This window comes from Rhinopithecus bieti, unplaced genomic scaffold (assembly GCF_001698545.2).
Source record: "Rhinopithecus bieti isolate Rb0 unplaced genomic scaffold, ASM169854v2 scaffold_17667, whole genome shotgun sequence".
NCBI classification, from domain to species: Eukaryota; Metazoa; Chordata; class Mammalia; order Primates; family Cercopithecidae; genus Rhinopithecus; species Rhinopithecus bieti.
The window spans coordinates 411,839-439,300 of NW_016809668.1; the positions used below are offsets into that span (position 1 = coordinate 411,839).

Genomic DNA, 27,462 nt, shown 5'->3' on the forward strand with positions numbered 1-27,462 from the left:
AAAAAAAAAAAAAAAAAAAAAAAAAAAACAAAAAAAACAGATGATTAACAGAGTGGAGGAATTTATTTGGTAACTATAAAACAGAAATGTCTCTTAAAAAGTCAAGATCAGATACTAAAGTCAAGTCAAATGGGAATCTGCAAAAATATAATTAAAATTTGCAACCTCTGTGAAGAGTGAGTAAAATGTTGGAAGCATCCATGAATTCTAGGAAGGACAAGAATGAGCAAATTATAAAGTTCTAGAGAATCTTACCTATAATAAATAAAGATATTTTTATTTTATTTTTTCACTTCTCCCAGGATATTGATAACAGTTGATCATTAGGTTCCAGGCAATGAAGCTATAAAAATTAATAAGCAGGACCTTCAAATGACTCATTAGCTAATCCTTCATTATCCATTTTGTAACGGGTGACACATTTAACACATTGGGTAATATACTCAGGGGCACATTTAAACAAAAAGAGTTTGGTGAAGCAATTTGAAAAACATGTAAATATTTTTATTAGTGTTAAATTTGCCCAAATTCTAGTTGATTAAATATAAGATAGGATCTAACTCTATATGTAACACCTGTTTACATTTTAGACCATTTCCTTATCTACTCTCACTTTAGTGTTTTTGTTTTAACCTCTAAAAGGAAAAATTTTCTAGACTTATCTCATTAAAATTTTGTTTTATGATTATTTGCCAGCAGGTTCTCCAATAGAAAGTGTTTATGGAGCACTGGGAATTTTTAAGTGGCTTATGCAGTAGAGGAACAGATTGAGTATTGATTTCACAAACTTTGGAGAGTAGCTCCTCTGAGCCAGGATACTCTGCTAGGGCTAGAAACTGGGAGATGAACCAGACCCTTCTTAATGAGCTCATCATCTGGCAAGGAGTCAGACTTGCCAAGATAGTGTTGAGTACATATAAACTGATAGACTTTTATAGTTGGGCAGACAAGTCAGATGAAACTGAAAAGCCATAGAGGAGCAGATGATCATGGTGGGTTCAGAAGGCCATAAGCCATCCGATGTTGCTAGAGCATTAAGAGCAAAGAAGGAAAAATGGTTGGAGAAGAGTCTATAGGGATAAATGGAGACCCAAGAGAAAAGACTTTGGGGGCCTTTAAAAGGAGGTTAAGGTTACAATCTAGATAATTGCACAAGAGTGGTACAATTTAGTACCACTTGCTACTAAAGTGATTTCTGGAGCACAGCATCACGTCACCAGGGAGTGTGTTAGAAATGCATCATCTCAGGCCCTAACCCAGACCTCCTGAGTGAGAATTAATAATATAATGAGATTCCCCGTTGACATACATACGTCAAAATCTGAGAAACACTGCATGTAGAAGTGAAGAGTTGTTGATGCGTGTCATCCAGAGAGATGTGATTGGCATTGTTTTTTAGAAAGCTCACTTAAGCAACCATGTGATGGATTGAGGAAAGGATAAGATTAGAAACAGAGAGACTATCAAGAAGAATGCTCTGGTGGTCCAGAAGAGGGCTGACCAAACCTGCAGATGGAGCAGTCAAGTAGAAAAGATATTCAGGAGGCAGCAGGGCTAGGATATAGCAATTTATTTAATGTAGAGGGAAAAGAAAAGACAGTTTATAGGCAGAGTTACAGTTTCTGGCTTGGATTACGTGGGAGGATGTGGTACCAGTATGGAAAGAGTTTGTAGAAGCAAGAACACATTTGGAAAGTCTGGATGAGAAATAAATTCAATTTGAATTATTCAGTTAGAGGTGCCTGGGAGACATTTGTTTAAAAATGCTTAATAGGCAATTGGTTGTGTAGGTGTCTGGAATTTGAAGTAAAGGTACCTATATTTTAAAGTTGTCATTGTATCAGTGCTGTCTATTTCCATGGTTATGAAAAATATTTCCAGGAATAATTGGTAGAATAAGATACTAGTGGTATAAGGATGGAGCACCAGAGAACATCAGCCTTTAAAGGATGGGCAGGGGAATACCAAACTATGGGAAGATGGAAGACAATCTGAAGGATATGGTGTCGTGGAAAGGAAAGAAGACAGTTTCAAGCAATAGGGATGACCTACTGGTCACAATTCATGCATGTAAAATGAAGACTGGAAAATGTCTATTAGGTTTGGTATCTAGGAAGATATTGATAATTTTAGCCAGGGAAATTTTAGCTGGATGATGACATCAAAAGAGTTTCTGTTTGCTGAGTTTGTGGAGTCATGAAGTATAGTGAAGACTTCTTTCTAGAAATGGGGCTGTGGAAGGAAGGAAAACCTTTGACTACTAGGAACAGGAACACAATGTGGAGAAGAGGCTTGCTCTCGCTTTCTCTCTCTCTGTCTTAAATATGAAGATATGAAGAGATGAGCATAGAGAAGAGAGTCAATGGGAGGGAAAGAGTGACATTATAGAGGAGGGGGGAGAGTAATAAATAATGGAATGACATCCCTTTGGGGACAGCAGTGGATGGAATTCAGAGTGCAGATGGAAGAGATTTGCCTTAATCAGCAGAAGAGACAAGTTAACCTGTGAGAGACTGAAGGAAGCATGATGCAGGGGCATGGAAGTTTGGGGAGGCAGTGATTTTAGGGTATTCAAATCTAAAGGACTTACATTTTTTCTGTGAAATAGGGGACAATGACATATGTGTAGAAGGAAAGGAGGGGGCTAGTAGAAATGGGATACCTGGTGGAGAATGAAGAAAGAAGCTAACCAGGAAGTGCAGTGGATGTGGGTAACATTTAAAACCATTCAACTCAGATTCTTGATTCTGGAAAATGTGTTATGGTAGCTTCTGTGTTACCTAGTCCATCTATTTAATGAATAAACAGATCTAAATGTGTTTGAATTATCCATCATCTGTGACCTTAATGCATGGTCAATGAGGCTGTTATTTCGGTGCCTAAAAACTAGACAGTGCTCCAAAGATGCTAAGAGCAAACAAAAAACCTTTACACAACTGTAATGTGGGGGGAGTCAATGTCACCAGCAATTGCTGAACATCTATTCTATATCTACTATTATAGAGGACGTGGGAAGTAACAGTGGAAATACTAGCAATAATTTTAGCTAATTCACAGTTTCTCAGAGTTGGAAAGACTCACAGAATTCATCTAAATTTTTTTTTCAGCTCCTGTGTGAATGCCTCGGTGCCAAGGTTTTCATTACCTACTAAGTAGCCAACTCCATATTCAGTATACTGTATTTGATTATTTGAAATGGTTATTTTTATCAAGATAAGGAGCTGAATTCCACTTTGATGAATGAGATGTGCCAAATTTATTTTCATTCAATTCAACAAATATGTAGACATCCTAACTTTAAGATGCTTGTTCTTGGCCTTGCAGCATGATCAGTAGGTTAGGGCCCCTGGCCTTGGTATCTTTATAACAAAGTAAGAAAGGTAAGATGAGTTCCCAAATAGCCACAAGAGAGATGAAAACACGTGCCATCAGATAAGTAATAATATGCTGTGCTTTTTTGTTGTTGTTGTTTAAAAATGAGGTGCCAGGAGTCATATCTCAATAAATTATGACATAAATGTCCTGTATCCCCTTGCCAGTCTTGTTTACATTGGAATGTCCACATGCTTTGTCAGCCAAGTGAGTCAGTCAAGGTGGAAATACTAATTAATTTGAGCGGACATGCTCTGCTAGCTCATACTGTATAAAAATCTGTGGTGTGTACTACCAAACTCTGTATAGCACTTTATAGTTTACAAATCACTTTTCATAATTATCACCACTATTCTGTAAGATAAGTATTATTGTTCTTCCTCACTTACACATGAAGGACCTAAGATTCAGTTTCAGTAATTTACTCAAAGCACACAGCAGGGAGGTGGTGAGACAGGACTTCCACCCAGGTCCTGTGACTCCAGATCTCGCTACAAGAGCAGGAACTCTGTGGATTCTGTGGAGGGGAGATTGTAGGTGCTTGGAGGATGCGTAGAAGCAGCAGCCTTTAAGGATTGATGAGATTTTAGTATAAGGAGATAGGAGGGAGGGCATTCCAGGCACAGGGCACTGCAAAGTTCAATATATGAATGCAGGAAGTACGGACACGCCACATAAGAGCCATGGTTCCATGCGTGGGTTTGGGAATCATCTGACTAAAAGAGATGGTTGACTCACTGAGAGCTTAAAAGAAGTGCAGGTCAAGAAACAATAGAAGAAAAGATGCCCGTTGACAGAGCCCTGGGATCATCTATGGTTAGTTTGTTGGGTTGGAGGCCCAGGAGGAGCCCCCAAATGAGAAATCAAAGGAATGGCCTATACTGTAGAAAACAAGGGGGAGAGATTTTCAAGAAGGAGGATATGATCATAAGAGGTTGATGACTGAGGGCCAGTGGGTGGAAGACGAGCCTTGGTGAGCTTGGGGAGAGTGGAATAGTGATGACAGAAGTCAGAATGTAAAGAGTAAGAATGCAAAAAAGAAATCAAGGTAGTGGGTAGGACAGAGGCCAGTAAATCGACACTGTCTTAGAAGTACTTGAAGACAGCTCTCACATATTCTCGCTTCTCCTCTTCTTAGGCAAAATGCCCTTGATTAATCCCATGGATTGTCAAATGCTTTCCAGATAACCACAGTCATGTTTTCTTTCTTTATAAATTGTTGGTTTGGCCACTGTCCTTCTTAAAGTTTGGCATCTAGAAATTAACTCCCTAACAGTGTTTATGACCTATTCAGCATGAAGTAGAAAAAAAGCTGTCATATATTTTGTTTCCTACACTGTAGTTTTAATAGCAGCTCACATTTATATTAACCACATTTCACTGTTGATTCATTGAGCTTGCAGTCAGCTATGATCCACATCATCCACATCCTATACTTGCCAACTCTTTGAAGAGACAACCCAAACAGGGAATAGGGAGCCATGGAGTGGAAATGGACATGACTGGCATCAAGAAATCTATATTTTAGTCTGTACTCTGACCCTTATTAGATATATGCTCTTGGGAAAGTTGGTCTGCTTCTCTCTGGGCTCCAGAAGGAGCTAGATTAGATGATTTTTAAGCCTCTAATTCTAAAATTTATAAAATTAATAACTGATTTTTTTAAAGCCTTCATTAATTTACCATATATTTCTAGAACTCAATTCTGTACCAGGCACTACTAGGCTTTCAAAATAGAGTGGTGAGCATGGTAGCAGTAGTCCTAATCTGTGGAGCTTAAAGCCTCTTGGTCACATTTTGAGGCTGAAAGGTACTTGGTTCAATGCAGGGAAGAATGGGTGAAGACTGAAGCCCCTGGCAGTGCCCTGAACTCATTTCTTCTGAAGGATGTGTGAAAGGCAGTGACTTTGATGACTTTTAAAATGCAGAATGAGGAATAAAGTCATTACGCTTAGAATTCCATAAAGAAGTAATCACTTTATGTCATTTCACAGCTACCAAAACATGTATAGAATAACATGGCAAGCAAGAGAATAGTAAAGTATGATACTAAAATTTTTCCAGCCACCTAGTACTTACAGAAAGCCATAGGCACTTATACTGAGGAAGGAGATGTGAAGAATGACACCATCCCTTAAGATGGAAATATCATTACACGGCTTTAATGTTTTCTACCCTAAAGGCAAAAGTAGTGAGGCATACAGGGAAATTCTGGCAGCAGGCAATTTTGAGATTTATAGCATCAGATACAAAAGCACAGGGACCCGCTAAAAGACTGTTTTTCTTCCTTGGTGTCAGCTGAAGATCAGCACCTATCATGATCTTAAAATCCCATTTTTCAACAAATAAGGATAACCTCATAAGAAAAGCACCCCCTTTTTTGTGCTTCTGAAAGCAAACTTGGCTATGAAGATGAATTTTTTCCTTTCCCCCTTCAACATAAGCTACCATGGTGTTCCATTGACCTATTGTTATGTAATAAACCAACCCAAACTTAGTGGTTTAAAACAATATTATCATTATGTCCCATAATTTATGGGTTGACTGAGTTCAACTGAATGATTCTTCTGCTCCTTGTGGCATCCACTGGGGCTGCACTCTTTGGAGAGCTTAGTTGGATAGAATGTTCAGGATGGTTCAGTCACATATCTGGTGGTTCCGTAGGCACAGTCAGAGGCTGGGTTCAGCTGGGACACTGGAGCATCTGAGTCTCTCTGAACAGTTTTAGGACATTTCCTATTCCACCTAGCCTCTCCGCTTGGCTGCTTCACATATACACATATGTGCCTGTGCAGTGCTTTCCTGTCCATACAAAGATTATGCTTCCTTAACAGGAACAACATATTATTAATATAAACCAATGACAAAATAATAATACATAAATATATTCAGCATTCTGATTCTCTTCCCCCAAGGAATATATGGGCTGAATTTCAAAAATAACTTAGTAGTTGAGAGACAAAAAAAATTTTTTTGAAGAACTAGTTGCCATTTGTGTGAAGTACATCAAGGATGACAGAAATGGGTGGGAAGAAAAGAGTGGACATTGAAGAATGCTTGCTATGCATTAAGTAGAAACCTCCCCCTTTCTTAGGCATTTTCTTGAGATACTGAGTAAATATTTGAAATTCTTTAAGTTACATATACAATTTAAATACTGATATACATTTCTCCTGACTTTGTGTATTTACATTTTTCAGAGACAAGGCCATGGAGTGTATGGCGGGGGCTCTGGGGGGTGGTGATGGAGGTGGTGAGTCATGGATAGCAGAATTACACTACTTAAAATGTCAAAGCACTCACTATCTGTAGAGTTGTGCCTTGAACATTTTGTTTTTGAAGGGGAAATAAATCTGTATGGGTTCAAATTATTTTCTTCTATTTTTTTTCCTTTGACATACTCACACATACTGATGAGACTTCTAGCCAGTAATAAGAGAAACTTTAGGGTTTATGAAACAATATGAGTTAGCTTGCCCATGAAATGATTTAATTTACTACTCTGACTTTGTATGAAATTAAAATCATTGCACTAACTGGATATAGTGAGGATCTGAAATACATCTGCATTTTAGTGCTAGGATGAAGATGAATGCTAGAATGGTAGTGAACTTGGAGCCAGTCTGGGTGAGGATGATGTCTTTCAGAGCTGTCTGTCACCCACTAGTTCTGATGATTATTTCAAAACACTGTACAGCAAGCTTGTCCAACCTGCCCCGCGGGCCTCATGTGGTCCTGGACAACTTTGAATGTGACCCAATACAAATTTGTAAACTTTCTTAAAACTATGAGATATTATGTGATTTTTAAAATATCATCAGTTATCATTAGTGCTAATGTATTTTATGTATGCCTCAAGACAATTCTTCTTCCAATGTGGCCTAGAGAAGCCAAAAGATTGAACTACCCTTCTGCAGAGCATTAACTGAGATGTCAGTGGAGAGAGAGAAGAGAGGAGCCCTAACAGAGTTATCACCATTTCCTTGGCATCATGGAGACTGGGTGGCCTGTTTTGATACAGATAGGGATGGCAAATTGCAAACATTAGGTCTAGTTCAACAGTACTTGGGTCAAAAGAAGGGATGCTATGAATTTAGGTCCTCCTAGAATTTTGTCCTGCCAAGATAGGATTAGGAATACAAGAGATTTATTGGGAAAAAAGGTGAGGGGTCAAAGGATGCTGGAAGAGCTATCAGATTGCAGTGCATCAGACAGAATGCATGCCTGTTTTCTGTGGAGAGAGGGAAGACAGAAGGTTGAGAAATGAGTCTCAGACTGCAGCCTAGTGCTAAGAAAGTTTCGGCCAGACTGGGGAGTCTGAGAGGAATCCATCCTCAGAGAGCTCTGCCTCTCTCAAGAATGAACCTGCTGTAGTATCTCTGCTATGCTCAGTCATTGGAACAGCCCTCAGAAATCATGGCCTCATTGCAAACAATGAGGCGGGTTCAGAATACAGCATCTAGGGCCATCTGTTGGTTAAGATAACAGACTCCTCTGTGGCAGGAGATCTGGATGGTTCATCTTTATGGCCACGAAAGGAGCCAGTGTAAACTAAGCAGGGGTGAAGATAGAAGCTCCTTTGCCAATTTATCTTCAACTTGATTTAAAGTATGGGTGGTATCTTGACTTCCAACTCCTAAGCAACTCACTTTAGATAAGCCTAGATAATGATGTTGACCAATATAAACATTTGCCAAGTGTACAATCCAAAAAGGTTGATTTCTACCCCTGCATGTGTATGTAGACATTTTTATGTTCTTCTTCCTTTTTTTCATCCTAACATTCTCCTCCAGTTAACTGTTCAACTCTCTCTTTTAATTCTTGGCATCGAATGAGTATTTTACATGTAAGATTTAAAGCACAGACATACATACACACACACACACACACACACACACACACTTTGAAGACCATGTCTATTTTGACTTGTCATTAGAAGATGTGACAAAAATGTGCCCATCCACCTAGGAGTGGAGTACAGAAGAGTCTAACTTTCATGTTTTGTGTGTTATTTTATTGTCTAAGTGTAGATATGAATCATAGCTGTTATCAGCAATGCTTTCTGAAGCAGAGTGTATTTAGAACTCTTTGGAAACAGAATCCTGTTCCCCTCATGAAAGGAATGGGGTATAATATGTTTTTAAATGTTTGGGGACAATAAGGAATAAGATAATTGGCTTTATGTTTTGGGAAAGGTGCTGCCTTTTTTATTGGGCTGTTTTATCATCTTACATATGTCAAGGAAGATGTCTCAAAACCCATGTTTTCTCTGCCCTACATCTAGGAAGGTGATGTCCCCTCATCCAAAAGTCACCTTGGTGAAGATGGTTGCTGAATGTCTTCTTAGCATTTTCATTTCAGTGTCTGTGTTCATAACAAGTTAGAGAAATGCCATAGCTTGTCTATAGATCAATCCCACATTATACACAGTGCATGCTCTCTGATAAAATTCCTTTTGCTAGTTTTTCTTTATACACTGCTCTGTGAGAATAAGCTTTACAAAATTGTTTGTGGGATTTATGTTTGATAGTTTTATTAATAGTTTTAAATTTTGTTTTCTTTTAGAATCCTGTCTTATCAAGGTATAGACATCTATCTACTTTAATGATAAAGTAGGTATGTCTTTAAACATAAGTTTGTTCCCCCCATAAAGGCTCTTTTGCTAGGGTAACAGAGTTTCTTTTCATTGACATTCTGGGACAGATCTTTAAATTCAGCTACATCTGGTCACCTTGCCTCAAACCATATTATAGCTGTTTCCCTAAATCAGACCTGAACTAAGCAGGAACATCTGTACCAAGAATTATGAGGCCCAGCTGAACTTCTGGACCAGCATGTTCCATCTCACTTCTTTCAGCTCTAACCTTTTAGCAATTATCTTTACAATCCTTAGAAATGGTAATTAAAGTTGGTAGAAGAACAAACAGAATACTGACATGTTTTTAAGCTCCAAACACCAGGTATATAAATGTCAATGGGTTAAATACGGTTATAAGAATGCTTTTATTAGCACCCCCCACGAGCTTTTTGGGGATCGTATTTAGCCTTTCCTTCAGGGAGTGTAACACTGCGAATCAACTTGCAGAGTTGGCAGCCATTAGCTGTGAACACCTGAAGCTACTTCAAGAATCTTTTTCTTCCCCTAGACAAGCCTGATACAGCGGTATATATGGATAGGTGTATTGTCATTGCAGAGTTTCTGTCTAAAAATATTTTTGGTCACTCACCAACACAACAACCAAAAATACTTAGAGAGATAAACAGAAGGTGGACCCTTTCGAAACTGAAAGCAGTTTATTCAGTGACAATGCCCTCCTGCTCTCTGTATAAATGGCTGGTTCATTGCAGAGCTGGCTGGAGGTGTGGGTGAGTTTGCATGCAGATAGGGGTTGTTGATACTCATGCATGATATGCTGATTGAGCCTCTTCTGATTGGCAAATATGAGTTTGGAGATATTGTGAATATCATTATTTTGGTACATATTCTTATCAACCTCCAGAGTATTTCTCCTCCTACATTGTAATGAGCAAATTTTTTTAGTAGAGGTGTATGCTCCTGATTTTTTTCTAATCCTTTAAAATTGAATTACTGTTCGGTCATTTCCCTATCTTGCTACATTTGAATGTTCCAGTCAGGAATAAAGATTTTTTGGATTAATGGAAAGAGGCCCATTGAGGGTGGACTTGATCCCATCCCCACCTTGACATTTAAGCTCATTAGAATAGTCCTACCAGGAGCAAGCTGTCAAAGTGTTAATTCCCTTTCAAAAACAGGCACCCTTGTTTATCACAAGTGAAATTTACTGAAATCTGGTAAACTCAATTTGTTACCAAATGGCAGACCATTTGGCATCTTTATAATAAAGTTGAATAGATCTGTTTTTATTTTCATTTAGAATCTATTTCTAAAATTTAGGTACAATTTCATTTGGCAGTATGCCCATTTCTGACTTAGGATATCAGTATTTTAGTCCTTTGCGTGGATGTCCTTCCAACCAGAAGTTAATTATACTTTCACAATGAAACCAGATTTTCCTTCCTTCTGTTGATCTCTGTGACACTTTAGTTTTCATGATTAGGTAGTGATGATATGGGTGGCAGGACTAGATTTGGGCTCTTTGGATCATGTAAGTTATCATTTCCTCCTAATACTTAGCAGTGATCCTCAAAACTGGAGCTAGATTGTTTTGGCTGCAGTAAATATTTCTATTCAGCTATTTATCCAATAAACATTTGCATGTTCTACTTGTGCCAAGCAAGAACTCAAAACCTTGACATCAAACATTTCAGTATCCACTGGTATTTAAATATAGGTGTACCTTCAAATAACACAGCGGCCAGTTACTTAGATTGTTTACATTATTATTCTGATCTACTGAGAATGTATAGCTTTACTATCTTAATTCTCAGTAAACTATGAATCAAAATATAGGCATAACATATTTTACAGAGTCCTTTTGGTAGGAAAAAAATTTTTAACAGTGTGATTTTCAGCACTACGCTTCCTAAGTAATGTTGAAACCTAAGTCCTACCCATGAGACATGAGCTTGGCTATGATTCAGTTTTCACAGAGAAACTAAATGAAGAAAGAAGAACAATAAACTGATCATCTGAGGGCATGTTTGTATGTTTAAACTTGAGTTATTTCCACAACTCTTCCTCCTAGCCTGGAAGTAAATGGCTGCCTCTCCCAGAGTTATAAGAACCTTATAGCTGCATGGAATTTCTAGTCATAATCAACTTCCTTCATAAACATTACAATTTTTATAGCAATGATGGCTCTTCTTTAATGATGGCAGAGGTTCCAAAAGACAAACCAGTTGCTCTGTATTTTAACTTTCCAAATTTCAGTCACAGCTCATAGAGTAAACTTGTTAGAAGTAGGAAAATTTGAGGGGAAATTTTTGTCTTTTACACCAAACATGTTAATTGTGAGCTGATGAGTCAGAATACTAATCAGTATTCTCTAGAGCCACTGAAAATCAGTCAGTCGAGAATGGTTGGTGCCAGGTTATGAACGAAGTGAGTGTGAAGTAGAATATAAAATGTATATTGCAGACATAGTTTGAGTTTCTGACTGTATCCCAAAGCCAAATGCAAAAGATTCTTGTTATTCAGTGACTTTTGTTTTTATTTTTAAACTACCTTTACCTCATTTTCCCTTAACGAAGTAGAGAATAGAAAGTTATTTGATGACTCCCTAATTTCCTATATTTACCTATGTCCCTCTGAAACATCTCTAGATGATTGATCAATCAGTCCTATTGAAGAGAATTTGTTCTACAACAACAGATTGCTTCCATGACTTCCTGGGTCTAATACAATTCTATTCTGGAAGCTGGTGTTTCTGTATTCCCGGGTTGGTTCTCTAAGGAATGCTTTGGTGTGCCAAGAATCAGAAAGAGGAGTCACTGTTTGAAGTGGGAAATCAGACTGCAATAAGGAGAAGCAATCTTCATCACAGGACACAAATTCTAGGCAGTCTTCGTATGTCCTGGAGAACTATCCTTAGGAGTCTGGGAATCCTATGAGACAAGAAGGTGTTCCTTACCCTATTCCTGTGGGTGAATAATGGGGGTTGAATCCAGAAGAGATTTAAGTTTTTAAGAGAGACTCTGGCCCCTAATCCTAACATGGCCATTGGCCATACATACAATTTCTCTGCTTCTCATGCTTCTGTTTTCCCTCTGCAAAACTAACACCACTGAACCATAAGATGCAATGGGGTGCCAGTTTTAATGCATTTTTATCGTATGCTAAGTACCTTAAAAATGCAAGGTGTGTTTTTACATATCAAATGTAAAGTAACCGTGTTTTCCAATCCCCAAATTGGGAATCCTGGTCTGAGCATGGGAAATACAATTTTCTTCATTTCTTTTTTTTAATTTTTTTTTTTTTTTTTAAGAAAGGTCTAGCTCCGTTGCCCAGGCCAGAGTATAGTGACACAGTCATGGCTTACTATAGCCTCTCTCTGCCAGGCTCAAGAGATCCTCCCACCTCATCCTCCCGAGTAGATGGGACTACCTGCACACACCACCGTACCTGGCTAATTTTTTTTTTTTTTTTTTTTGTAGAGACAAGGTCTCACTAGTTGCCCAGGGCTGGTCTGGAATTCCTGAGCTCAAGCATTCCTCCTGCCTCAACCTCTCAAAGTGCTGGGATTATAGGCATAAGCCACCATGCCTGGCCAGGATTAAATAGAATTTTAGGTTTAGTTCAGAATGTTTGCCTTGATATTACGTAAAAGTATTGGATAAATTGAACATCTTGATATGTATTATGAGACTTATAAAATGTAAGCATTTCTTGGGAAATACAAGCAGACAGACATTGTTTCTTAAACAAATACACAGTTATAATTAAAACTTAAAGTATAAATGGACAAAATGTTTGCTGTTTATTCTTCATTATTAGCATTAGTGAGTGTTCAGTCTTTATATTTGACATCTCACTGCCTCTTTTGGAGGATATTTGAGTCATTTTTGTCTGTTTAATTGGTTTAACAAAAAAAAACTTTTTTTGTAGGCACAGAAGTTTTCACAAAGAAAATGCGTCTAAGTTCATTAAGTCTTCTTTTCAAATTTTATTTTTTAAGAATTGGCATCGAATGACTAAAGGTGATCTCCATTTTGGATAATAGAGTTAGAATTCAAAATAGTCTTGGATTTTTGAAGAAATGATTCATAAAATACGGGATTCAACAGGGATCAACATACATTAGTCCTTTCAAAAAACACCAAAATTAGAACACATCAATTCTGGATTACTGTAAACCCAGTTCTTGATCTTTCTGAAAAAGACAATTGCATAAGCGCAGCCATTCCTTACCTAGAGCTTGAAGAGCTGTGAGTGGACCTGAATAGCAAGTCCATGAATTTTGAATGCACCCAGCAAGAAGTGGGGAAGGCTTCTGAGCAGGGGAATTACACACGGTCAAGACAGGCTTTGGAGTATATTTAAGTGTGGACTGAAGGAATGACTGTCCTTGATAGGGGAAGAGCTAAGAGAAAATTAATTTTAAATGTAGCAGGAGTAATTTAGGTTAGCTAGAAGGCTACATTTCCATGAATCAGTTTTTGTAAGTTATACCACTACTCGTTTAGTATTTGTTAGTTCTTATGAAACTCAGTGTAGAAGAAGAAACAAGATAACCTCATTGTGCCCTGAGTTTCAGTGATTGAGATTACTAATACTGAGATTATAATACTGAGATTCAGTATTAGTTTTCTATTGCTGCCATAACAAATTACCACACATTTAAAGACTTAAAACAGCACAAAAGTATTATCTTACAATTTCTGTAGGTCAGAAGTCTGGCAAGGTATGGTTGGATTCTCTGGTCAGTGTATTATTGGGTTAAAATCAAGATATTGGCTGAAGATAACAGTTCTTGTCTAGGACCAGGGTCCTCTTTCAAGCTTCCTTCTCATGCTTCCTGCATGCCCCTGCCCCTCCCATCTTCAAGCCAGCAGTGGCAAGTCAAGTCCTCATTACACTTTAAATCTCCTTGGTATCCCCCTCTGCCACATCTCTGACTTCCTGTTCTCCCTCAGCCTGGAGAAAGCTTTGTTTTTACATACTCATATGATTACATTGGGCCTACCTGGATAATCCAGGTTACTAACCCTAATTAGTAGTCTTAATTACATCTGCACAGTCCTTTTGGCCATGTAAAGCAAGTTTGTGTGACACCGGAGTGTATAGGTGCTGGGGGCCAAGATTCTTTTTACCACCATCAGTCATATTGACTATACTGTATAACAACAGAATTTTAAGTTTAATTAAGACTTTTTGTCTTGGTGTCATATAAAAGTATTTGATGGATTAAGCATCTTGATGAGATGCCATTATATATGTTATGGAAGAGTACACCCCTTTCCGAAAGACATAGGGTTTAAAATGACTAATTTATTATGCATTATTATCAAGAAGGTATAAATTAATATAAACATCCACATAATCATTACTGATATTAGCAATACCATAAAAAGGTATGAAATTCAAAATGTATGACACTTAAAAAGACAATGTGATATACTATGTTCATTATAAATATTATAAATATGATTAAAGAACTTCATGTACTAGAACCTTAGATTTTTACTTGTTCCTTGGGCAGAATGTGCTTTTGATAATAATAATGGCTGTTATTTACTGAAAGCTTTCTATATGACAGGCATCAGACTAAGCATTTTACATGTCATTTCCTGTTTTCTCAACAATGCAACATTGTTATCATTCCTGTTGTATGGTGAGTAAACTGAGGCATAGAGAGGTAGGAGGAGGCCTGGGTGAATTGATTATACCTTGAATGTATAGGAGTTACTTAACAATTTGCCTCTCACCAGAGGAGGCTTGAATAGCTCAGAAGCCAAATGATACAATGAAAAGATGAGGGTTTTTGAATGCTGTATTTGGATGCTGATTTCAGCACTTACTAACTTGACAAATTCCTGAAACCTTTTGTGCCTTTAGTTCCTAATTTGTAAAGTGTGGCTGATAACAGACAACTCTTGGGGCTGTCACAAGATAACCTTTGTAAAGAACCTGGAATGTGATAAGCTCTAGATGAAAGTTCTCCAATACCTCCTTCTGGAGCAGCTAAAGTACATCTGGTTCTAAAGCACTTGAATAGCCCAGGAAGTCAGTTCTGGGCTCAAGGCAGGCTTTTCTTACATAGTAAATATTTAACGGGACATGGGGACCCTTCTAGGTGCTGGGATTTATTGGACTAAGGATAGATCCCTGTGGGTCCACGACACATTTGAGTTCAGATCCATGGATAGCCCAATAGAGTGAGTTTAGGAGCCTGACCATATTGGACCTGGCCACAGAGATAACCTATAATCACTGGATTTTGAGATTGTACAACCATCAGTTAAGAGGCATCAACTTAGCAGGGGACGTTCTTGGCATCCATTGGAGAGGCCGCATGCCAGAATGTTCTAGTGGTTCTTGCATTAGTATGTATTTGCATACATTGTTTTTGATTGCTCTAATCAGGCTTGAAATGAATCCAAGAGCTTTCTGCAACTAATCGCACAGTGCCCAGTCCCTCCAGGCTCTGTCTGAAGGCTTAATTCAGCTACCTTATCTCTCTAGGTATGCGGAGACCAAAGCCAAGGGGCTGTTTTCCTGCGGGAATTTACACTGATTCGAAGAGAGAGCCTCCATGAAGATTTCCTGTCTGACCTCTTGAATGGTCACAAAACTGAAGACTCGGTACAGTGTCGCTTCTTCTACTTATTCACAGAAAACATTGAGGTTCCGTGGCTGATTCTGACTTGTGGTGGTGGTTTTAGCAAATCTGAAGAGGTTTGGATGGTATTTTCTCGTGTCTGTGAGAGGAGGGGGAGGCAAAGTGATAGCACAGCGGACAGACTGTGTAGGGCAACTTTCTGGCTTTTCCTGGGTCTGGCGAGATTTAAACATTTTACTCAAGCGTTAAAGTTTGTTTGGGGCTGCATGTGGAGGATTCACATTAAAATACTGATGTTTTGCCAGCGCATCTGAACATAAAATGGTAATGATTTAAATGAGTAAAGGAAAAAGGAGATTTATAAGTAAAGTCCAGATTGTTTTACGGGTCAGTGGAAATTCTACTATCTTCCAATTCTGGCTTCTTTTTAGAAATTCTTACTTCAAAGTGATAGTAATACTTGTTTTATGAAAGTTTGTTTCTCTGGTGGCGATTTTAGGGGAAAAAAAGTCTAGAAAATGAGCTCTTAAATGAAAGCAATAGTGTAGTTGACTGGAGATGTCAAGAGACAGCTTGCAAATCAAACTGTGATTTGTAATTTGGACTTCTTCGTGAGAATTGGACAGATAACTTGTGAAAGTTCTAAATGTGGTTCTGTATAGTGATGACCTTGTGCGCCTAGAAGTATTCATATTGGAATTAGAGGATGCCGTGTATACAAGTCAGTGGGTTTCTTATCCAACATAAAAGGATGGGATCGCAGAAAATAACGTCTTAGAATACCCTCAAAACAAACATACAAGTGACTTTATTTCTACCTTCTGTGCCCGACCTCCTGACTGCCCTCTGTCAAGAGCGTATCTTTTGCATATTGTGTCACGTGCTGTGCTTCTCTTTCAGACACTGAGTAAATTGGCTCTCTTCACCGCCATTCACAAGCCACTTCTTATTGTTTTTGTCATTTACATATTTTTGGTGTGGGCATTCACATCTTTCTCAAAGCTTAGGACCCATTATGAGCAGGAATGGCGGTGGAGGCTCCCAACGGTACTATAATACATTTTCATATGGTTCATATATTGGGTTTTTCTTCTCAGTAAGCCGGAATATGCAGAGCCTGCCTCTGCATATGCAATGTAAACATTTTCCTTGTTTGTTTACAGCTTTCTTTGTGATCTGCTATGGACCTACACATTGTCACCTAAGTTTTAGTTTTCCTTCTTATGAACAACATCTTGCAATTATATCTTAATTTTGTCCCATTTGCTGTTATGTGAAATCCGAAATATTTTAGCTCATATTGAGTTTGATTTATGCAAAGTCCTGGTAAGTGCTGCTGTGTAGATACTACATGAAAACTTCATAAACAAGTCTAATTATTATATCATTTTTGCCATAAAGGAAATTGAATAATATGAACTAATTATGGACATAATGGAATTGTCACAGTAGTTCCACTGAAACCAATTTTTGTCACTTGATAAGCATCAAAGGGTATCATAAACATTAGTGTTACTACCTAGTATTACATTGATTTCCATTAAAATGAAAACTGTACATGCTGTTGAATTTCCTCAAAGGTAATTTATAATTACCTTTTAATAATTATAATTAGCTTACTCATAGTAATTGAGTGGATGGAGGCATTTTACCTGTTTTATCTGAAAGAGGAATTACCTACCAACACAAGTAGTCACTCCACAAAGCTGGAGTTTTACAAGAAAAAGAGGGGAAACAAAGAAAACTTCAAAGCTTATCAACTACCAGAAGCTACTTCAGTCTCCCAATAAGTGTGTGAAGTTCTAACAATTTCTGTGGAAGGCGTGTCTCCATACATGAGAGCTTCATTTGGCTGATAGATAGAAAACTTTGAAAGTGTAACTTTATTTCCTAAATCAACATTGGAAGATGAGTCGCCATAATCTCTGTTTGTCTAGGGGAAGAGTTCAAACATGAGTTGCTACTCGTATTAGTAACCAGAAAGGTGGAATTCCCCTTCATGCCCCTTATTTATGAGTTTCTGTCTTATTGGGAGGAGACTCTTCAGCAGAATGAGAGAATCAACAAGAAACCTTCCTGGTATAGGTCACAAGAATCACTTGACAAAAGCAAGTGGTTGAGAGATGAAAAATAGTTGAGCAGCATACTCTGTTTGTACAAACCTATCTGATTTTAAGTATGTCTTCCCTAGTACCCAAACCTCCCCTACCAGATTAGCAGTTCTGCTCCCTGAAGACAGGATCTCTGTTGATTCTCAGGTCCCTAGGATTTAGCCCAGCACTTGCTTGTGATAAATGCTCATTTGTGTTGAGGGTTTAATCACAAATGAATAGAGAATAGTCGTGGTGAGAAAACCCACCATGCCTATCCTCTATTGCCTTGTTGTTAACATTTTATATTGAAAACACTGTGAGAATTCCATCACAGAATATGCATGAAAAGGGCCTTATAAATGTGAACGTCCTTCTAAATGCAAAGCGTTCTTGTTAAAATGGTATGAATGACTTCAGTTTTTAATGAGGTGATAAAAAAATATTTGGGATTATCTGTCATGATGTCTCTTCAAGCCAGTATATAGGTTTAGCATAAGTAATGTAAATTCAGGGATCTTTGCCAACTGGAAATTGATAGTTGTGGAAGTAACAAATGTATCCCCAGCACACAGAGCATATTGGACAGAAGTAGCATTAACTCGAGGAGACACTATGCCTCACTCCAGGTGAAAGTATTGCTATTCTCTTCTAAGGGCTTTAACTTTTCTTCTCTCACACCCTTTCTTAACTAAAAATTCTTCCAGAAAAAAATTTCTTTCAAAATGTAAATAATTTTGAAAACCAGAACAGCCTGCCTTATTTGTGGCACTCTTTCACCGAAAAACATAATTTATTTTGACCAAAGTAAGTGGTCATTTTGACCCTTCAGTGACACTTTCTCAATCCCTTCTCAACGAGGGCCTATTGGAGTGAATTAACTTTTGCGTTGCATTAGAAAAACTTTCTAGCTAGCTTGCTCTTAGAGGGCTAATTTCATTCTCTGCACTTTGAGAAGCTATTTAAGTGAGCCTTTTGTCTAGAAGCCACAGCAGGCAGCTAAACTTCGAAGCATTGCCTGAAATTCTGCATGTATATAATTTGCATTGTTTGCAGAGAAGAAATGAGATGTTTGTCAAAGGCTTTTATTCATTATTGAAATAGTCAAGAAACAGATCATGTTGATTTTGATTGTGAGCTTGCTACAAAAACAGGATGATAATTAACAAAATTCGTTAAAGAATGAGGTTTCTTCAGTGTGTAATTAGTGCACACTTCATTTGCCTGTAGCTTTGTGGTAAACACAGTGGTTATTGAAGCCACTATTGTACCTTAGTATAAAAGAGAAGTTATTTAAATATTTATACCAGTTGAGGGGGTTGAGTGGTAAAATAGAGGTGTCTTTTGTGGAATGGAGGTGAGCTTTCACGAGGAGATCTTCAGAAATGCCTACCTTTAATCACAGTGTGTAAAGAGTTTGTTTTTTAGGGCAAGTCATTAATTTGCTGAAACTCAACTGAAATAAAAAATGCAATTGACTGAAAATGATTCTGCTTTAAAGTAAATTATATTTTCTCCATTGGTTGGCTGCAAGGCGGTTAGCTGGTGTGGGGCAGTATTGTTTCTACAAACTGAAAAATTCACTCAACCAATACATACATACTCAAGTAAAATGGAATATAACTATTTCCATGTATTCTTGAGGGGCTCACCAACCTCCTCCCCACTCCTGTCAATGGAAATGAAATGTTAGAATATAAGTGCTAGTACCTGAAGATAATTTAATTTGCTTAATTATATTTCTAAACTGGCTACTATTTTAGAATATTTAGTGGACATAAATACAAGGAAAGTAGCAGTGTGTCAGGAGCATTTGAGTCACTGAAGAATGACTCACTCTTTCATTAGCATCTTCCCACCTGAATTCATTCAGCACATTCCTGACAGAATGTTTAGGAACAAATGTGATCTAATTGCTTCTTCCCTAACTGTTTGTGGAATAAAGAGAAGAATGAACTAACATTTAATTGCAAATATACACATGCTCTAAATTGCCTATAACTTCGTAAAGCTTTATTGATTAGTGACCATTATATTTTTTCTTAACTAGTTTTATGTAAAGGAGAACAGTGCAGTGATTTTGTAGGGGTCAGATGTTTAAAAAAGGTAAGTCATTCCAACTTAATCTTTGTTTTTTTGTGATACTCACAACTATAATTTGAGTTGGCTACCAAAATTCTACCTTGGGCAAATACATTGAGACAAGAAGCATAGATTTGGTTTATAGCACATTTGCTACTTTGAGTTATATGATATTACAAAGAAAAAATCAGAACATCCTACATAGTTTGTAAAATCTGTTACCCTGTGGGGTTTTTAAGTGTTATTATTTGCCTGTATTTTACAAGACTTATCTAATGTATTATGTCTCTACCAGTAATGAACTGTATACATTAAAAACGCTTTAAGTTTCGCACATAAATATTTCATATAACTTCACATTTTCTGATTTTACTTTGTATTCTAAGCTAATACTCTAAATCATTTCTACATTTTATGGAAAGGAAAAGGAAGCTGGGGAAGGCCGGATATGCACCAAGCACTTTACTAAGGGGTGTATATGTATTTCTCAGAACAACCTGAGGTAGACAATAAATATCTCCATTTTGCAATATAGAGCTATTTAATGAAAAGTCTGAAAAAGTCTGAAAGAGGTACAAAATGGAGTATTAATGAATAACTCAAAGATGTAAAGTTAATTAAGACCACATTATTTACTTGTGTACACATGAAGCCTATGGAACCAATAATTAATTTCATCTCAGAAAGGCAAAACAGATTTAAATAAGAGAAAGAGAAAAGAGGAAAGAGAAAGAAAAAGCCTGGATTGTTTTAAATAGCAAACTGTTTCCATTTTTTATTGTTTGAAATAGTAAACTACTGGTTAGCAGGCAGCTCTCAGAAAGGCCAGCCCATGCTCTGCCCTGGAGAGACTGGATGGGTCACATATGGATTCTCTAGGAGAGCTGGGCATCTAACTGTGGTGGACATATGACAGGCTTTCTCTCTACTGTGATCATCAGTTTTCTGTGTTAGTGTCTCCATTTCATTATCCCAGGAATACATCATCAACCTTATCGAAATTCCTTAGGATAGATTATAAATGTTTACTGAAGGATTACGGGATCTAATAAATGGAGAGATATAAAATGTTCATGAATGGGAAGTGTTAATGTCATGAGGATGCCAGTTTCCCCACAAATTAGTCCACATATCTAGTTTAACTAGAATGATTTTGAAGAAGGAAAAGCTGAGTATTGCTCTATTTGCTACAAAGCTATAAGAATTAAAAGTGTGGTGTTAGAACGTAGATAGACAAATAGAACAATATAGATAAGTAAAGAACCTATAAATAGACACATGTAAAAAAGAACTTGGTATATCACAGATGTGCTGTTAGAAATAATTGCTAAAGGATGTAATAAATGGTTACACAAAAACAAATTTCAGACAGATTAAAAGTCTAAGTGTGAAAAGCATGACCTTAAAACTTAAAAACAAATTTGTATAAGAATTTACTTAACTAGGACATAAAAAGTGCAACCTGTAAAAGAAAATATTGATACTTTATATTAACATTTTAATGCCATAGAAATTTAATATGCCTAAAAATGCCATAAACAAGGTAAAAGGACAAGACACAAGCTGGAAGATATTCTTTGCAATGTACATAACTGGCAAAAAAAATTATGTAATATATGAAGAACTTCTAGATTTTGGATATTAGCCCTTTGTCAGATGGATGGATTGCAAAAATTTTCTCCCATTCTGTAGGTTGCCTGTTCGTTGTGATGATAGTTTATTTTGCTGTGCAGAAGCTCTTTAGTTTAATCAGATCCCATTTGTCTATTTTGGCTTTTGTTGCCATTGCTTTTCGTGTTTTAGTCATGAAGTCTTTGCCCATTCCTATGTCCTGAATGGTATTACCTAGGTGTTCTTCTAGGGTTTTTATGGTTTTAGGTCTTACATTTAAGTCTTTAATCCATCTTGAGTTAATTTTTGTATAAAGTGTAAGGAGGAGATCCAGTTTCATCTTTCTGCATATGGCTAGCCAATTTTCCCGACACCATTTATTAAATAGGGAATCCTTTCCCTGTTGCTTGTTTTTGTCAGGTTTGCCAAAGATCAGATGGTTGTAGATGTGGGAAACATCATTCCCACCAAACTAACACAAGAACAGAAACAAGACCGCATGTTCTCACTCATAGTGGGAGTTGAAAAAATGAGAACACATGGACAACAGGAGGGGGAACATCACGCACGGGTCTGTTGAGGGTGGGGGGCTGGGGAGGGATAGCATTACAAGAAATACCTAATGTAGATTTCGGGTTGATGTGTGCAGCAAACAACCATGGCACGTGTATACCTATGTAACAAATCTGCACTTTCTGCACATGTACCCCAGAACTTAAAGTATATATAGAATAAAGAACTCCTAGAGATCATTCTTAAAAAGATGAACAGCCCAATAGAAAAAAATGAATCATTAGAAAGAGATATGGATGGCTTAATACACATGAAGAGGTGCTCAGCCTTACTCATCATGAGGGATTTGTGAATTAAAATAACAGAAATAGCATTTCATACCCATCAGATGGGCAACAAATTGAAAGAACCAACAAAGGCAATTGTCAGTGAGAAAGTAAGGTTATGAGAAGCACTCCTATACTGCTGGTGGGAGCATAAATTGGTATAACCACTTTAAAGAACAACTTGGCAATGTCTGTAAAGTTGAATATATTCATGTCCTAAATCCCAGCAATTTCCCTTTAAAAACCTACCTTAGAGAAGATCTTACACTTACATTCAATTAGGTATTGAATATTATAGCCTAAAAATGAAAGAAATCATGAATATCCATCAGAAGGTAAATGGGAGAATGATCTATGGCTTATTTATACAATAAACACTATATAAGTAAATAATAGATCTACATGTATTAAAATAGATAGATTTCAAAAATAAAATATTCAGGGGAAGGGATACCATTGTATAATATGGTATCATTTGTTCTCATTTTAATGTTACATAAACCTTTATTAGATTTCATTTATAGAAAATATGTGTAAAGACAGGTGCAAAAAATATGCTTCAACTTTGGGATGTTCGCTAACCTCTGTAGGCAGAGGAGGACAGATAATTGGTTGGGATGCTATGCATAGTACACTTTAGCCCTATCTATAATATGTTACTGATTTTTTAAAATATAAAATGTTTCTATTTGTTTAAATGGCTAGTGGTTGCACACATATTTGCTTCATTATTTCAGTGTGCTTTAATGACTGAGATATTTTACAATGCATGTATAATAAAAACTTGGGATAATATCTGGCAAATAGCGCAAAATAAATGGTAACTGTTTTTATTAGCAGTGGTTGAACTGGAAAATCACTGAAACAAAGTGACAAAGCTCGGTGCCCAAGATTTAATATATTTTTGCCTCACGATATAATTAAGCAGTAGTCAAAAGTATGATAGCAGAACCCAACATCGTGGGGCCTCCTATGAGTTCATGAACTGTGCCTCTAGTAAATAATGTCAGGATGATGAATCTCAGTAATGAAGGAGAGGGACTATTTTTTTACACTTGACCTTTGGAATTAGCGAAAACCATTATCCTTTAAGGGAAAAATAATTCTTTTTTCTTTATCAAGTTCTAATTTCCTTACAGCTTACACAGCCCCTATCTTTTATTTATGAGCTGTCCACCATTTGCTAGGATTCTGCCATTTATTCCAAACAACAAATAGACACCAAGATTAATTATCTAAAAGACACTGGAAGTAATAAAATGTGAAGCATTAAAAGCCCCAACACTAATGCAGACAGATTTTTAGGATCAAACAACCTCTCAAATTTCGAGTAAAATTCGGTTTAAAAAATGTTAACATTAGTTGGAAATACATAAATAACGTGTGTGAATTTTATGACTCTTTTGGGGGGCATTTTCATGTTTCATATTGTGAGGCCCTTCCCAAGGAGAACTTTGTCAATAACGGTGAAATTTCAGTATTACAGAAATTCTTGCTAGGCATGAACTCCAACTTTTTTTCTTTAGGTTAGTATTCAAATTCCTGAGATGGTCACCACTTAGAGTTAATATTAAGCAAACTAGAACACTCTGAAATGAATGATGAATATCACATATCTTTAGTATAGTTATCAATGTAAGGAGATGGATATTTGCTGCTTAACTTCAGAACTGTCTTAATAAGCATAAGCATAAGACTTAAATTATAACTCAGAAAACCACTTGAGGCACCAAAGAATAATTTGTTGCTTCCCTGTACTAAATGTCCTTAATATAAAGAGCAAGTTCACCTTACGGAAGGATAACTGTCTTCCCAAGGAGTCCCTTAGTTGTTTGTAAGGTAATGCTGAAGCTATCAACCTGTGCATTGAGTTTAAATGCCTATCCTAAATAGACCATTTATGGCTTAGTCATGTGTGGAGGCACCATCCATCAGTAGTTGAAGGCAGCTGAAGAGGAGTGGTTGGGGATTCTTCTAGTGGTTGAACAAGGTCATTTGGCATCAGAGGTCTGCACAGAGGGGTGCTGAATAGAACCGGAGTGGTCAGACAGCTTTCTGGAATCACATGAGCAAAAGTCAGATATCTGATACCTAAATTTAAGAAAATATGAGAGGATATTTTGGGCTGTGAGCAGTGACAAAATGTCCTTTCGATGCAGCACAACTTCTCCTAGAATTTTAAAATTTTCTAATATGGATAGACATGATTTTTTTTTTAGTTTTTAGAGTTAGTGCTATTTCAGAGTAGGTAGAAATTTGCATCTTTAAACTAAAATTGTAATCAGGCTGACCAACTGAAGTAAAACACTAACAAGACATTATTTAAATAATAATATTATTGAATTGATGCAATTTCTAAATGTTCATTTTAAAATTTATATCCTGTTTTCCCTGGTTGTTAATGGTAATTTTTAAGTAAGAGAACAATGTAATAATTTTGTTAAATTTAAAAAATGGTAGCCTTATTACCCAATGGAAAGTTTCCAAAAGGAGAACAATTTAGTTTTGTGTGTGTGTTATTGCAACACCAACATTGAAAATGTGGGATTTGGTATCAAGGTGTCATTTATAGAGCTTAAAACTTGAGCAGGGTTTGTGTTGTTGGGTTGAAGCTTCATTTCCAACTGGCTGTGAGACTTTAGGCAAGTCATGGAACTCTCTGAACCTTGTCTTCTTGACCTTTAAAGTAAACGTGTTCTGGATGATCCTGAACCCTAAGATACTGTGTTTCAAATTTGATATTTAATGGAAACTTTAAATTCTTAGAGTTCTTCCTAGTAGACTCAACTTCCTTCCCAGTTCTCCACAAACACCAACTGGCTGCCCATCCATTCTACATACACTGTGCATTTATCTACATAATATTGGTAACAAATAATATGCACTTTGCTCTTGATACAGTGGGTACTTGTACGTCAAAGCCCATTATGTGTTTTTGGAATGTCATATTCCTGAAACACAATTTAACATTAAAACACCTTAGTCTGATTCCTGCTTAACTCTAACCTTGCTTCTGACAATATCTGTTTACAACTTCTTAGCTCCAACTTGCTGAGACCACTTTTTGTTTCGTATCATATTATCAGTTCAGTGCTTTGCTCACAGGACCTCTTCTGCCTGGAATGTCTTCCTTTCCTCCTCTCTAGACTTTCCTTTCTTAACTCAATACGAGTCCTACCTGCTCCAGGAAGCCAGCTCTCATTCTGGTCCTCAGGGTGGGCTTCTGTCTCCAAACTCCTATGGGTCTCACTATCTTTGCTCATGGAACCAGCTCGTGGCATGCCTACTCAGGCTGCCTGGAAGACCCTACACAGGTATAGAGAATCCTTGACTCAGACTGAGGGGCAGTCTAGTACCAGGCTCTTAATCTTCAGAAATCATCTTCCAAGAAGGGAATTTTAGTCCAAGTCTGGGGAAAAAAGCAGGTATATTGAGATTTCAGAGGGTAGGATTTAGGGAAGAGGCTAAGAAGAGAGAATGCAAAAAAAGGCAAACAAAGGTTTGGCTAGAGCTGCAGTTGGACACAAGGCAATTAAAAAAATTCATACTAGGAAATAAGTCTGTGGTCTTGTTTCAAGAATGTTGTCAATTTGTTGTAGCATGCTGCTGCGGACTGAAACCCTCCTACCTTGCAACTTTACTTATCTTTTTATACATATAGATCATTTGCCCTAGCGTATTTTTAAGCAAGGAATATGTTTGACAATACTTTGTTTTTCCGGCACATGGAACAGAATCTTAAGCAGAGTAAAAATAATAACATAGTAACAACAATAGTAGTAATAACAATTAAAATGTTAACAGTAGTAATGAGAGTACATATCATTTATTGATGCCATAGTGATAATAACTATATTAATAACAATATTGGTAATAACAATAATTATAGTTATTGACTATCATGATAGTAACTATCATTTATTACCCTCTTCTGTATCAGGTGCTGTCTTAAGCACTTTGCATACATATCTTCATTAATCTTAGAGACAGGGTAACATTTTCCTCTTGTAATGGAAGAAGAAATGAAAAGCACTTTTTCCAGGGTCACAAAGATCTGTTACTTAAATTGTTAAAATGATGCAGTTTAAAGAATACAGGAATTCAACTTAACAACCATTTACTGAGCATCAAGTGTATTCAACACAGTAATATAGGTACTAACGGGATATAAAAATGAGTTAAATAGTTTATACTCTCTAGGAGTTCAGAATGTTAACATTTTAATTCTGACTATTGGGATATGTTTGTTTTTAGGTCAGTTCGCTGGGATAATGGCAAAGTACTTAGATTACAAGTATCATTAATTCAGGATATCTCATCCTCTTAATAGGAAAATCTTCAGAAACAGCACTTGATTTTTTTAAAGAAGTCTTAAACTCAGTTACATATGAAGTAGGTTCGGAGAAGCTGATGAGCACAGAAAATTTCAGATAGACATTATTATAGTTTGCAGTTATATTCCCACATAGGGCTATTGCTTTGCACACTCGATTGCCTTTTGATGGATTTGAGCATTGACATATGTATTTTTAGATGGTTTCCTGACTCCAGTTAGAAAGTACAATTTAGTAAATTGGTTTGAATATAGGACCAGTTACCAGTGCTGGCCAAGTTTCTATAGGGACTGTTCACCTTTATGTATTACATATGCCCCAAAGTATGAATGAATGAGTGTGTGGAGAATGTGTATAGGAAACTAAGTAAGTTGTTGAAAACTGTGGTGTTCTGTGCTGGGCACCAATCTGGTATAATTCTTATTAATAGCAGAAGAAATTGGCCTTAGTTTTTTGCATACCCTAACTTCCTGGCAATTAATAATGCATGACACTGATGGGAATATGGCTAAAACATTGTGTCATTTAATATTAAGTCCATTGTGTGTGCCTGAAACTTCCCCAGACAGTGGCATAAAAGTAGACACTTGTTTTTTCCTTATGTAAAAGAAACTTTCCAGAGATAGAAATGTCAGGACCAGTATGATTAAAGGTGCTAGGGATGCAGCTTATTCTACTTTCCTTCTAAATCATCCAAGCCTCCCATTCGCAAGGATACTTGGTGATCCAAAATGGCACCAGAACTCCAGTCATTACACCTATATTCCAGCCAGTGAGAAAGAGGAAAGGACAAATGGAGAAAAGGTGCATATTAGGTGGCTCATAAGAGATTTTCCAGTTGCTACCCCACACTTTGTTTTTACATCTCATTGGCAAGAATTTGGTTACATACCCTTGCCTAGGTGCAGGGAAATCTGGGCAGCCATACAGCTAG

The 27,462-nt window shown here is 37.0% G+C and overlaps 1 protein-coding gene across 2 annotated transcripts in view; it reads left to right on the top strand.

Annotated features, from left to right (window-relative positions):
• ADAMTSL1 (ADAMTS like 1) overlaps positions 1-27,462 on the top strand; it is a 984,547-nt gene that overhangs the window by 241,897 nt on the left and 715,188 nt on the right. For both annotated transcript variants that reach the window (XM_017890111.1, XM_017890108.1), the window contains exon 2: positions 15,476-15,595. In XM_017890111.1, coding sequence (XP_017745600.1) covers positions 15,476-15,595 — 120 coding nt within the window. The remainder of the gene's footprint in view (positions 1-15,475; positions 15,596-27,462) is intronic.